Source organism: Oncorhynchus mykiss, chromosome 5 (genome assembly GCF_057628025.1).
Source record: "Oncorhynchus mykiss isolate SJ-2025 chromosome 5, ASM5762802v1, whole genome shotgun sequence".
Classification (NCBI taxonomy): Eukaryota; Metazoa; Chordata; class Actinopteri; order Salmoniformes; family Salmonidae; genus Oncorhynchus; species Oncorhynchus mykiss.
In genome coordinates this window covers 56704984-56720120 of record NC_143026.1, presented here as the reverse complement: position 1 = coordinate 56720120, position 15137 = coordinate 56704984, and the positions used below count along the sequence as shown (strand labels likewise).

At 41.1% G+C, this 15137-nt stretch overlaps 1 protein-coding gene across 1 annotated transcript in view; it reads left to right on the top strand.

The window, feature by feature from the left end:
• Window positions 1–13445, top strand: part of LOC110524071 (growth hormone-releasing hormone receptor) — a 35550-nt gene extending 22105 nt beyond the window's left edge. The window contains exons 8-13 of the mRNA XM_090236690.1: window positions 7–67; window positions 377–446; window positions 1020–1111; window positions 6290–6419; window positions 8702–8743; window positions 13283–13445. Of these exons, the coding sequence (XP_090092816.1) occupies window positions 7–67; window positions 377–446; window positions 1020–1111; window positions 6290–6419; window positions 8702–8743; window positions 13283–13384 (497 nt within the window). The 3' untranslated portion in view covers window positions 13385–13445. The remainder of the gene's footprint in view (window positions 1–6; window positions 68–376; window positions 447–1019; window positions 1112–6289; window positions 6420–8701; window positions 8744–13282) is intronic.
• The last annotated feature ends 1692 nt before the right edge of the window (window positions 13446–15137 follow it).

Genomic DNA, 15137 nt, shown 5'->3' with positions numbered 1-15137 from the left:
TGTCAGGTGTACCCGTCGTCTTCATCGTCATATGGATTGGGTCCAGGGTGTATTTTGAGGATACTGAGTGAGTAATTACTCTGTAAATGTACTCTCCCAGTACTCTATATTTGATAAGCCTTATCGGGTATTATCTTTAATTGAGGCCATTTCCTTTTCTATAGGAAATGGTTTGTGATTTGAAACTCACTATTCTCAAAAGGGTTGTACAGTTTTTACATGCAAGTATATTATGCACTGAGAAAGGCTCTTGTTGCTCTTATTCCCACCAGAGACTGAAATAGCAGAAGGGCTTTTATTTACTTTACGGTACTGTACTGTCTGTATCTCTGTTATTGAATTTGGTCTGACCGATCGCTACCCTCTCCTCCTACAGATGCTGGGACATCAACGAGGACTCTCCCTATTGGTGGATCATCAAAGGGCCAATCGTGTTTTCTATTGGGGTGACTAGGCTCTATGGGGGTATCAGTCATACACAATGTGTGATTGTCTTAAAGGGACATACCGATTATCTGTTACTAGTGTCACAGCGCACGTGTGGTTGTTACTGTATGTGCCTACTTTAAAATAACTTTTTTTTTTAAAAGGAACGGTTTTAAGCTTTGAAGCCCTATTCTGATATGTCTCCGTTGATTCTGGGAGGGATACCATTAGGGCTCTTAATTGTTTGGTTGTGTTTAATTCATTCAGGTGTTTTAGTGTTGTATAAAGATTAAATCTGTTGTTGGGCTTGAACAACCAATAGTCAACACAGCAGGTGGTCCAATTCTATTGAGGCCTGTGTCCTATGCTTCACTGTTGCCATAATGTCAATGCAACCCAGAAATGGAGGAATATTGTTTGTTTAGATTTACTTTATTGAATCCTCCTGTCTCCCCTATTTTCCAGATTTGTACTGGTGTTGTGTTACTGTAAAGTACTTTATGACAACTGTTGATTTAAAAAAAGGTGGTTTATGAAATGATAGATTAAAAACAGAGCTTTTTTAGTTGTGTTAAATTGTTTTTCATTGACAGGTCAATTTCATCCTCTTCATGAACATCATCAGAATCCTGATACAGAAACTGAACCCTCGCCTGATCCAGTTCAACAACTCAGATCAGTACAGGTGAGGAGTCTTTTCATTGGATGATACAAAAGAGGAGCAATGTAATTGGACAAAAAGTTTGGTATCCTAGGTCAGTGGAGAGATGGTTTTATCGGGCCCTTCTAATATGAAGTTGTCGGACAAGAAAAGACAGGGGAGGTGATTTATCTATAGATGATATCTGCTGTAGACAATGTATCATAATGTCTGTCTGCTACATAGAAATGGGAGATCTGAGTCAAGCCAACTTTCTTAGACTCCATTTTTAGGACACAGACAAAGTCATCATAACCATTATGGGTGATTGAGTATTCTGAGTGGGTTTGCAAAGCCGGAATCTTCAGTTATTTTGGTAATTAAGAAAACATTTGTCTCTCTATCGTAACGTTGGTAATTTATACTCAAATAACTTAGAAAAAATGAATTCATATATAGTATATTTTCTTTATATATTTGTGTCCATATTGTCCATGAGTTTTTAGTTGATAAACCATATGGTTCAATTGAAAATAGCCAAATTAATGAAAAATAAACATCTAATCAACAATGGCATTATTTTCAATACTTCTGCAACTCATCCAACTATTGACTCTTTCACAACTGCCACCAGTTTGATGCCAAAAAACTGACAACAAATACATATTGACATAGTAAAATAAGTAAAAGTGTGTAAATAAAACATTTCAAGGATATTTCATACTGAAACCCTCATAGTAAACACCAATGGTATTCACTAAGTTGGTTTATATTTCGGATAATATTTTAAGGCTTTGTCATTCCATTTTTATTTGAAAATCATCTTCATCTTTATTTTACATGTGATTAAGGCCCAACAAAGGGCCAGAGACAATTACAGACACCTGTGATAACCTGAAGTACCCAAAAGCGCCACTAGATATCTTGCGATAGACGACATAACAACCTTGAAAGGTACAAACATTCTGGTAGCTTACCGGTATAATTGGAAACGTTGCTACCCTAATTCTGAGTACCTTATGCAATGCAGTAGTAGGTAATACAGTTTGTTGCTCAAGCACATTCTGGGGTCACTGAAGTCCAGTCCATTAAGACCATTACTGAAGAGAACGGTATTTTCAGTTGTGTGGCTGCTGCATGACGCCGGTTAAGTGTACTGCATTTCAGCAGTACATTAGAGAGTCTGAATCGTAATGCGAAAGCACTTTTCTTTTACACTCTTAGGCCTTCTCTAGGGCTGCTTTTAGGGAGTTCAAACACAGATGTCTATTGAAGAGAGCTCTGTTGCACATTAATGAGCGACAGTTGAAGTCGGAAGTTTACGTACTTAGGTTGGAGTCATTAAAACTCGTTTTTCAACCACTCCACAAATTTCTTGTTAACAAACTATCGTTTTGGCATGTTGGTTAGGACATCTACTTTGTGCATTAATTTTTCCGACAATTGTTTACAGACAGATTATTTCACTTATAATTCACTGTATCACAATTCCAGTGGGTCAGAAGTTTACATACACTAAGTTGACTGTGCCTTTAAACAGCTTGGAAAATTCCAGAAAATGATGTCATGGCTTTAGAAGTTTCTGATAGGCTAATTGACATCATATGAGTCAATTGGAGGTGTACCTGTGGATGTATACAATAGTACGCATGTATAAACACCATGAGACCACACAGCCGTCATACCACTCAGGAAGGAGACGTGTTCTGTCTCCTAGAGATTAACGCACTTTGGTGCGAAAAGTGCAAATCAATTCCAGAACAACAGCAAAGGACCTTGTGAAGATGCTGGAGGAAACAGGTACAAGAGTTTCTAAACTCAGCAAAAAAAGAAATGTCCCTTTTTCAGGACCCTGTCTTTCAAAGATAATTCGTAAAAATCCAAATAACATCACAGATCTTCATTGTAAAGGGTTTAAACACTGTTTCCCATGCTTGTTCAATGAACCATAAACAATTAATGAACATGCACCTGTGGAACGGTCGTTAAGATCAAATCAAATGTATTTATATAGCCCTTCTTACATCAACTGATGTTACAAGGTGCTGTACAGAAACCCAGCATAAAACCCCAAACAGCAAGCAATGCAGGTGTAGCAGCACGGTGGCTAGGAAAAACTCCCTAGAAAGGCCAAAACCTAGGAAGAAACCTAGAGAGGAACCAGGCTATGAGGGGTGGCCAGGCCTCTTCTGGCTGTGCCTGGTGGAGATTATAACAGAACATGGCCAAGATGTTCAAATGTTCATAAATTACCAGCATGGTCAAATAATAATAATCACAGTAGTTGTTGAGGGTGCAACAAGTCAGCACCTCAGGAGTAAATGTCAGTTGGCTTTTCATAGCCGATCATTAAGAGTATCTCTTACGCTCCTGCTGTCTCTAGAGAGTTGAAAACAGCAGGTCTGGGACAGGTAGCACGTCTGGTGAACAGGTCAGGGTTCCATAGCCGCAGGCAGAACAGTTTACGACACTTAAGCTTACAGATTGTAGGCAATTAAGGTCACAGTTACGACAACTTAGGACACTAAAAAGGCCTTTCTACTGACTCTGAAAAACAGAAAGAAAGATGTGCAGGGTCCCTGATCATCTGCGTGAAAGTGCCTTAGCATGCTGAAAGGAAGCATGAGGACTACAGATGTGGCCAGGGCAATACATTGCAATGTCCTTACTGTGAGACGCATAAGGCAGCGCTACAGGGAGGCAGGACGGACAGCTGATCGTCCTCGCAGTGGCAGACCACATGTAACAACACCTGCACAGGATCGGTACATCCGAACATCGCACCTGCGGGACAGGTACAGGATGGCAACAACAACTGCCCAAGTTACACCAGGAACGCACAACCCCTCAGTGCTCAGACGGTCCACAATAGGCTGAGAGAGGCTGGACTGAAGGCTTGTAGGTCTGTTGTAAGGCAGGTCCTCACCAGACATCACTGGCAACAACATCGCCTATGGGGACAAACCCACCGTCACTGGACCAGACAGGACTGGCAAAAAGTGCTCTTCACTGACGAGTTGCGGTTTTGTCTCACTAGGGGTGATGGTCGGATTCGCGTTTATCGTAGAAGGAATGAGCGTTACACCGAGGCCTGTACTCTGGAGCGGGATCGATTTGGAGGTGGAGGGTCCGTCATGGTCTGGGGCGGTGTGTCCAGCATCATTGGACTGAGCTTGTTGTCATTGCGGGAAATCTCAATGCTGTGCGTTACAGGGAAGACATCCTCCTCCCTCATGTGGTACCCTTCCTGCAGACTCATCCTGACATGACCCTCCAGCATGACAATTGTGCCTTGGTGGAAGAGGAAACATCTCACAAGGGGTAACATCTCACAGCAAGAACTGGCAAATCTGGTGCAGTCCATGTGGAGGAGATGCACTGCAGTAATTAATGCAGCTGGTGGCCACACCAGATACTGACTGTTACTTTTGATTTTGACCCCACCTTTGTTCAGGGACACATTATTCCTTTTCTGTTAGTCACATGTCTGTGGAACTTGTTCAGTTAATGTCTCAGTTGTTGAATCTTGTTATGTTCATACAAATATTTACACATGTTAAGTTTGCTGAAAATACACACAGTTGACAGTGAGAGGACGTTTATTTTTTATCTCCACAGTAAAACGAGTCCTATGTCAACATAACCTGAAAGGCTGCTCAGCAAGGAAGAAGCCACTGCTCCAAATCCGCTTTAAAAAGCCAGACTACGGTTTTCAACTGATCGTACTTTTTGGAGAAAGGTCCTCAGGTCTGATGAAACACAAATAGAACTGTTTGGCCATAATGACCATCGTTATGTTTGGAGGAAAAAGTGGGAGGCTTGCAAGCCGAAGAACACCTTCCCAACCGTGAAGCATGGGGGTGGCAATATCATGTTGTGGGGGTGCTTTGCTGCAGGAGGGACTGGTGCACTTCACAAAATAGATGGCGTCATGAGGAAGGAAAAAAATGTGTTGTTATATTGGAAGTTGAAGCTAAAGCTCGGTCGCAAAAGGGTCTTGTGAATGGACAATGACCCCAAGCGTACTTCCAAAGTTGTGGCAAAATGGCTTAAGGACAACAATGTCAAGGTATTAGAGTGGCCATCACAAGCCCTGACCTCAATCCTATAGAACATTTGTGGGCAGAACTGAAAAAGTGTGTGCGAGCAAGGAAGCCTACAAACCTGACTCGGTTACACCAGCTTTACAATTTAAAGGCCAAATACTAATACTACCAAATACTAATTGAGTGTATGTAAACTTCTGACCCACTGGGAATGTGATGAAAGAAATAAAAGCTGAAAGAAATAATTCCCTCTACTATTATTCTGACATTTCACATTCTTAAAATAAAGTGGTGATCCTAACTGACCTAAGACAGGGAATTTCTACTAGGAATAAATGTCAGGAATTGTGAAAAACTGAGTTTAAATGTATTTGGCTACGGTGTATGTAAATGTCCCACTTCAACAGTACATGAATAGATTTTTCATTACAGGTAAAGCAGTATTAAACTTAGAACTGGAGTTAAAGTTCATTCTTAGTTAATTTCAGTTCCTATAGTTCATCTCAGTTCATTTTAATTTCCTACAGTTCATTTTGGTTCCTATAGATTATTTGTCTGCTGAAGGTCTACGTTCTGTAACCGTAGTGCCGCTTTCCACTTCTGTAAAATTCACTCCCTACCACTCGCATTGCACCACCTTGATAACTCTTCCCCCCACAGATCTGAGAGAACTGGTTTAACAGGTGAAAACAATGGCGGGAATGCCTACCTATCACTTATAAAAATCCAATTCCTTTGTATCCGGGAAAGAGAAGTCGTCAAGGTTTGAGGGAAGGGAGCAAGTTTTCATGTGTGCAAGGTCTGATTCACCCACCGCTGAGTCAATGCGGTCTGTCTGTCAACGGATCACCTACACCACTTCACCCCTTGAAAGGCTTTGCAGATTAAATCCTCATTAGAGGGCAGTGCAAAATAATTGACTCGAGCCCTGAAACCACTCATGCATATGTAGATCCTGTTATATTCTTAACTAAGGTCAGTCAAGTAGACTGGGGAAAAAATGATTACGTGTACCGGTATGCTCCCATACGTAAATGTAAAATTGGCTTTGAAATGCATTCTTGCACACAATCACATGCGTACTCATTTGCATGTTAACATGAACAACCCAAGAGCTTGTTACTCAAGCTTATTCTCTCTCTCTTTTCCTCCCTCTCTCTTTCCTCCTCTCTGCCAGACGGCTGACTAAGTCCACTCTCCTCCTCATCCCTCTCTTTGGGAGCCACTACATGGTGTTTAACTTCCTGCCTGACTACTTCCATGTTAGCGTTCGCCTCTGCATCGAGCTCTGCATGGGGTCCTTTCAGGTATTCTAATCCTTTTGCACACAAACAAATTCACTCTCTCTCAGATACTGTACTCACTGGTGAGAGGCTAGCATGTCTTGGGGATATGATATTTGTGCCTTTTTGTAACTTTCTCACTCATCATTATTCAGGATTATTTGTAATCATGGTGGCGTCCACATTCATGTAGTCTTTTGAAACGTATTCTATTCATATTTACAACCACCATAAACCATAAACACAACCAAAACGATCCGCAAATTCATCCAATAAACTTGTAGAGTCACAAGTTTGATGTGGTCAATGCGTGCTATAAATATGGAACCAAATACTTACATTTTTACAACTTTAATACAAGTGAATTTGTCCCAATACTTTTGTCCCCCTAAAATGTATAAGAAGTGCTATAATTACTAAACGGCTCGCCCGATATGGATGTAAATACCCTCAAATTAAAACTGACACTCTGCACTTCAACCTCATAGTCCATGTATCATTTCAAATCCAAAGTGCTGGAGTACAGAGTCAAAACAAAACATGTTCACTGTCCCAATACTTTTGGAGCTCACTGTATGTGGTACACTATGTCATGAATATGTATATACATCTAATTTATGTAAACGACTCCTGGCATGGATAGCACTTTTACAGCCAGTAAAACAAAGTAATTGAAAAATAGAACAGTTAACATGAAACATTTTAGAGAAAGCAAAATTAATGTGGTTTACAGCACCTTCGGTATTCATCCTCCTTGACTTTTCCCACATTTTGTTACGTTACATCCTTATTCTGAAATGGATTGAATAAAACACTTTCCTCATCAATCTACACACAATACCTGATAATGATGAAGCAAAATCGGGTTTTTAGACATTTTTGCAAATGTATTAAAAACAGAAAGTATTTCAGACCCTTTGCTATGAGACTCAAAATTGAGCTCAGGTGCGTCCTGTTTCCATTGATCATCCTTGAGATGTTTCTACAACTTGATTGGAGTCCACATGTGGTAAATTAAATTGATTGGACATGATTTGGAAAGGCACAAGCCTGTCTATATACTGTAAGGTACCACAGTTGACAGTTCATGTCAAAGAAAAAACCAAGCCATGAGGTCGAAGGAATTGTCCTTAGAACTCTGAGACAGGATTGTGTTGACGCACAGATCTGGGGAAGGGTACCAAAACATTTCTGCAGCATTGAACACAGTGGCCTCAATCATTCTTAAATGGAATCGGGGGAGAAGGGACTTGGTCAGGGAGGTGACCAAGAATCCGATGGTCACTCTGACAGAGCTCTAGAGTTCCTCTGTGGAGATGACCTTCCAGAAGGACAACCATCTCTGCAGCACTCTACCAATCAGGCCTTTATGGAAGAGTGGCCAGACGGAAGCCACATCACAGCCCGCTTGGAGTTTGCCAAAAGGCATATAAAGACTCTCAGACCATGAGAAACAAGATTCTCTGGTTTGATGAAACCAAGATTGAACTCTTTGGCCTGAATGCCAAGTGTCACGTCTGGAGGAAACCTGGCATCATCCCAATGGGGATGCATGGCTGTGGCAGCATTATGCTATGGGGGTGTTTTTCAGCAACAGGGATTGGGAGACTAGCCCGGATCGAGGCAAAGATGAACGGAGCAAATTACAGAGAGATCCTTGATGAAAACCTGCTCCAGAGCGTTCAAAACCTCTGACTGGGGGTGAAGGTCACCTTCCAACAGGACAACGACCCTAAGTACTCAGCCAAGACAATGCAGGAGTTTCTGAATGTCCTTGAGTGGCACAGCCAGAGCCCAGACTTGAACCCGATCGAACATCTCTGGAGAGACCTGAAAATAGATGTGCCGCAACGCTCCCCAACCAACATGACAGAGCTTGAGAGGATCAGCAGAGACTAATGGGAGAAACTCCCCAAATACAGGTGTGCCAAGCTTGTAGCGTCATACCCAAGAATACTCAAGGCTGTAATCACTGCCAAAGGTGCTTCAACAAAGTAGAAGGTCTGAATACTTATGTAAATGTGATATTTCTGTATTTCTACAAACCAGTTTTTGCTTTGTCATTATAGGTGTAGATTGATGAGGAGAAAAAAAACGATTGTATCAATTTTAGAATAAGGCTGTAACCTAACGAAGTGGAAAAAGTCAAGGGATCTGAATACTTTCCGAATGCACTGTATCATATACCATTTTATGGCTTTATTTACAATTATACTGCCCACCGTTCTTCTCTTAACTGTTGAGAACATCTGTGTGCTTAATTGTTTTGAATATTGATAGTTGATTATATATCCTCTCTCTTGTAGGGGTTGATTGTCGCAATTCTCTACTGCTTCCTCAACCAAGAGGTGAGTTGTCTAACATTCTACTTTAAAGGCCCAATGCAGCCGTATTTATATCAATGTCAAACAATTCCTGGGTAACAATGAAGTACCTTACTGTAATGGATTGTCCATTGCTTTTTAGAATTTAGCTAGGATTTTCATGGGAGTGGTCTTATTGGGAAGGGGAAAACTGAAACTAGCTGTTATTGGCAGAGAAGATTGGAACTCTTCGTTATTGGTCTATTAACCTATTGATCTCATGATGATGTCACCATGGAAAGCAGAAACTCCCACACTTGCAAAACCTGCTGATTTAGAAGGTCCTGTGTAGATTGTATTTTCAACTAGCAACTATCAGGAAAATAACACTGATCAAATGTTTTCATACTTTTACAGAGTTAGTTTTATAAAACATAGGACAAAAACATTTTGAGTGCACTGGGCCTTTAAATACACACCAACCATACTGCTCTGTAGATGTTGCTTTGATATAAAGCATTAGAATAATACAATATAAGCGATTTCGCAGGTGTGTATCCAAAGCAACTTACGATACAGTGAGTGCTTACATTTCAGTTTATTTTACCCCAGCAGGACTGAAACCCACGACCCTTGCATTGCTGTGCGCGTTGTCACACAGTGCTACATGTTCACATCTGTTTCTCACCATACAAACACACTCAAATGTCTCTTCACCACCATAAATGTGTCTTTCTTCAGCGGGTTGGTTCAGCAGGAGCCAAATCTGCGGGAAGCTTCAAAGTTTGAAATGAAATGGGGAGGGAGGGGTTTTTTGCCTGGGCACTGTGCCCAGGTTAATGGGGCCAAAATGTTGACGTAAGAAAGCTTCCAAAAAAGTAAATAAATACATACAGCCGAAATATTAATTCGGAATCAATCATTTCTTTCCATATACACATTTTATATCCATATTAATATAATCCATGTTTTTATAATCCAAGTTGTTCTGTACAAAGTGTAGTTAATCACCCACAGACTGGTTTATAATAATGGACTATTCCACCCTGACAGAGTTCACGTGCATTGTATCACGCAATTTGATTGCAAATGTGACTTTCATTGACATTGAGCTGCAGCAATGAGCCGCTGTCAGAGTGGGCAGAGAAAAGAAAAAGAAAGCAGGAAGATTTCATTTGAACAGAAAAAGTGACCTTAAGTTAACACATTTCTTTAGTAAAAAGACAGTGCTGCTGATAATACCGCCATCGCCGTGGAGGCAGAGGACTGGAAGGGAAACCTGCTGAAGTGCCTATAGAAAATCTACACATCCTTGAACACTCTTCACATTTGGCTGCCTGGATGAAGGAAAAAGGAAACCGCACACTGCTCTTGGTTGTATCACTGATATTTAATAAGCTTACGTATCGGCCTCACGGCCTTCGTCAAAGCTCTCAATTGCTCAGATGTGCGAGTGCCTTTTGAACATTTGGCTGCCTTTAATGTGATTTGTTTCCTACAGATCTACAGAACCTACTCCACATTTTCAAAGTGGAAAATAAGTTATAGAACATTTTCCTAGACCCCCCCCGTCAGTTAATACTTGGTGGAAGCACCCTTAACAGCCAGTACAGCTGTGGATCATTTGGAATAAGATTCTACCAACTTTTAAGGCAACATACAACACAGTATAGCGAGATCCACCGCATTTAACAATGGCAAGGTGACTAGGAATATGGTCGAATACAAACAGTGTAGTTATTCCCTCCGTAAGGCAATGAAACAGGCAAAACGTCAGTATAGAGACAAAGTGGCGTCGCGATTAAACGGCTCAGACACGAGACGTATGTGGCAGGGTCTACAGACAATCACAAAGGGAAAAGCAGCCACGTCGCGAACACGAACGTCTTGCTTGGTGTTTACGGACATATTCAATCTATCCCTATCCCAGTCCGCTGTCCCCACTTGCTTCAAGATGTCTACCATTGTTCCTGTACCCAAGAAAGCAAAGGTAACTGAACAAAATGACTATGACTAGTGCTTTGAGAGGCTAGTTAAGGATCATATAACCTCTACCTTACCTGGCACCCTAGACCCACTTCAATTTGCTTACCGCCCCAATAGATCCACAGATGATGCACTCACCATTGGACTGCACACTGCCCTATCCCATCTGGACAAGAGTAATACCTACGTAAGAATGCTGTTCATTGACTATAGCTCAGCCTTCAACACCATAGTACCCTCCGAGCTCATCATTAAGCTTGAGTTCCAAACTGCCTCTGGAAGCAACGTTAGCACAATAACTGTTCGTCAGGAGCTTCATGAAATGGGTTTCCATGGCAGAGCAGCCGCACACAAGCCTAAGATCCCCATGTACAATGCCAAGTGTCGGCTGGAGTTACGTAAAGCTTGCCTCCATTGGACTCTGGAGCAGTGGAAACGCTTTATCTGGAGTGATGAATCACGCTTCACCATCTGGCAGTCCAACGAATTAATCTGGGTTTGGCGGATGCCAAGATAACGCTACCTCCTATGCACCTTTGCATAGTGCCAACTGTAAAGTTTGGTGGAGGAGGAATAGTGATCTGGGGCTGTTTTTCATGGTTCGGGTTAGTCCCCTTTCAGTGAAGGAAAATCTTAACGCTACAGCATACATTGACATTCTAGACTATTCTGTGCTTCCATCTTTTGTTTCAACAGTTTGGGTAAGGCTCTTTCCTGTTTCACTATGACAATGCCCCCATGCACAAAACGAGGTCCATACACATATGGTTTGTCGAGAACGGTGTGGGAGAACTTGACTGTCCTGCACAGAAACCTGACCTCAACCCCATCGAACACCTTTGGGATAAATTGGAACACAAATTTTGGATTGAGATATTCGACAAGCAGCATTACTTTTGGTAATATAGTGTATATATACAGTGCATTATGAAAGTATTCAGACTCCTTGACTTTTTCCACCTTTTGTTACCTTACAGCCTTATTCTAAAATGGATTAAATATACAGTACCAGTCAAAAGTTTTAGAACACCTACTCATTCCAGGGTTTTTATTTATTTTGACTATTTTCTACATTGTAGAATAATAGTGAAGACTTCAAAACTATAAAATGGCACATATGGAATCATGTAGTAACCAAAAAATAGTTGGGTCATTGGATTATTTGGATAATTTGGTGTTGCGAGTGCACTGAGAGTCGGGAAGCAAGTACAGGTAGTATGTGTTTTAATAAATAAACAAAACACAAACAACGCACCGACATAAAAACAGAGTCAGTAACACCTGAGGATAGAGCCACGGGGAGTGACAGATATAGGGCAGATAATCAAGGAGGTGATGGGAGTCCAGGTGAGTGTCATGAGGCGCTGGTACGCTTGACGATGGTGACAGGTGTGCGGGATAATCAGCAGCCTGATGACCTAGAGGCCGGAGAGGGAGTTGATCTTTTAACCAGGCTTCTTTCTTTTCACTTTGTCATGCAGGCCAGTAATATGGACTGAATGCAACGTTGTTGATCCCTTTGTTTTTCTAAGTATTGTGGTGGCAGCATCATGTTATGGATATGCTGGTCACCGGCAGGGACTGGGGAGTTTTCTGCGGGACAATTACACATAGTTTTATGCAAAAGACACTCCAGAATGGCTTTCCGATTAGGTGTTGAGTGTTCGTGAGTGGTCTAGTCTCAGTCCTGACTTAAATCTGCTTAAAATAAAATCAGAGACAAGGTTTAAATATCGCTGTCCATCAATGATCCCCAACCAAACTTGCTGAGCCTGAGCAATTTTGAGGAGATAAAAACGGTGGATCTATTATGCCCTGAGAGTTGTGCAAAGTTGAATCTTAATTAAAATGATTCAGAGTTGCAATGGCTGCGTCCACCTAGTAGTAACTCAGTGGTGTGGAGCCCATGATATATTAGTTTGACATTTATCTTAATTGAAACATTTTTCTATAACTGTCTTTTGTTTTGAAAATGTGGAGAAGGTTGTGTAGATCTGTAGGAAACAAATTCAATTAAATTTTAAGCCAGAAAAATATGATTTTTTTTTAAGGCGGTGTAGAATTTCTATAGGCACTGTATCTGATGTTGTCTGGCCAAAAATAGTATGGCATGTCATACTCTTTTTGACCAGACAGCATCTGATAAATGGGCTACATATAGTAAGACAGAGGGGCGCTGTTTCGGTCACTCAGGTTCTTTCTCCTGTGAGACAGTTTCAGCCACTTGGTGGGTGCACAGTTCACGGTTCGGTTACTGGAATTATTTTTTGATGAACTTGCGAAGGCAACCTACTTTTTGAAGTGATTTATTCGACAATCAGATGAAAACATCATGACTGGTTGTGCTCATGACACATTTAAAAGGTATTGCAACCATGTCTTTAATATAAAACCAATTTTAAAAAGTTGTACATAGGAGAGGTGGTGAGGGGTCTATAGGGGGTTTATAGAAGGTTTTATAAAAGGAAACAGCACATCAGAAACACCTCCATCCAGCCATCCGTCAACAACACTGAAATTGGCTGCTTTTGGAGATCATACAATGTGTACTCAGATTGTAGAACCAAAGGTATTTGGGCGTGTGTCTGTTTCTATCAGGTCCAGAAGGAGATCCATATGAGGTGGCTGAGGTGGCAGGATAACAGCTACGGTGTGGTACTGCCCGGTGCCAAGGGTAGTCAGATGGACACACCGTTCTAGTGCTCTTCATCCACCTCTCCTCTTCCTCTCCAACCTCTGTGTTTTTAATGAGTGTCTTTCGTCGAGGGGTTGGAATAAAGCGGAAGACAAGATTCCATTGGATATCTGTTTACATTGGACAATAAAGTAATGTTCTTCTTCTCCTTCCTGTGACCTCCACACATTGATCATGTACTTTTAGGAGCGACTGCTGTACATTGTGTCCTTGAAACCTACAATGTCCTCTCCTCTCTCATCACAATCTCATTTCTAAAGGGACCACCATTGAGCTCATCCATTGTGTCCAGCTCGAGTTGAACTGTTTGGCGCATTGTGAAATTCTCCTCCTCCTCCTCTTCCACTCAGCATCATCTACGGTTTTGTTACATTGAAGGACAATGGAAGTCTATCTCTGTGTAGCTCTGGTCCAGGGCCTTACCTTACGTTCTCTGTGGTACTACACCACGTTTTGATGTGTTTTTAGCAAGTCAATATGATTGACCTTCTAATGGAAAATAGATGGTTTTATGTATTAAACGTGCCCCCTGTTTTTCAGGTTTTATTCGAATATTATCTCATGATGTGTGTTGCATTCTGTGTTTTAGTGCCTTTTTGTTTGTGTGTTTCTCTCTTTTTGTGTTTCTCTCTCTCTCTGTGTGTGTGTGTGTGTGTGTGTGTGTGTGTGTGTGTGTGTGTGTGTGTGTGTGTGTGCGTGTGCGCGTGTGCCATTGCTCCAATGCCATAGATTCTGTATGTAGTATTAGGTCCCCTTGAGGTCCTTTGATATGGCTTTTTGTGGCTATTGATCATAAGCAGGAGAAACACACTGCAGGATAGAAATTCATTTGCCTCTAGCTGTGAAATGGGGCCATTTCTACTATGAAAATAAATATGGCTACACGTGCAATGCAGATACCATGCCAACTGCATTGTGTGCTGATTTTTTTTTTTTTTTCTACTTAGGGTCAAATGATGTTTGAATAAAGCTGTGTGCTCTAACGTAGGCTGAATGTGAGGTATAATGAAACAGAATTTTAAACAGAAAATGTGGTGTCTCTTGAAATAAAGCTACATTTATACTTGAACAGGCTACTGTATTTGCAAGGATCGATGGTGTCTGCTAAGAGTATCAATCTCACTGCCTTCAAGTGGGGATTCGTATTGCAAGACAATTTACGACGATTCTACAACCTATCTGAAGTGAGCTGGGTCTTTCCAGGAAATGAGTGCCTTTTAGCATCCCTTTATGTTAAGTAAAAAATGTTTACCAATATTGAATTTTAAAAGCCTGTTACATTGATTGAAGTGCCCTTTACTATAAACCACAGTTTTCTGAAGCTTGCATTCAATTCAGGCTTTAGTTTAGTTTCACTTGCACTTGTTCTAAATGCTAACGTTTTAGCATTTGTGGCACAAATCCCATCCAAGTCCTGGTACCGACATTAGCATTTTTTGCGCATCATATCCAAATCATCCAAAAGTATCTAAAATTGATAGTGAAGCTCCACAAAGTCACTTCTAGAGCGATTTGAACATGATGTGCAAAGACGTGTGTAATATCAGTACCATGTCTTTAATTGGATTTGTGCACAAATGCTAAAATGCATTTGGAAACAGTGCCAGGGAAACCAAACCACAGCATGGATTTCTGTCAAACCTTGTCCATAGGCTGTTTACAGGGTAAGGAAACTAATGTGAACTTTGTAATTTGGGTGAACTATGCCTTTTAAGATGAAATCTTCAATCAGTCAACAGTGACCCCTGTTACTTTATT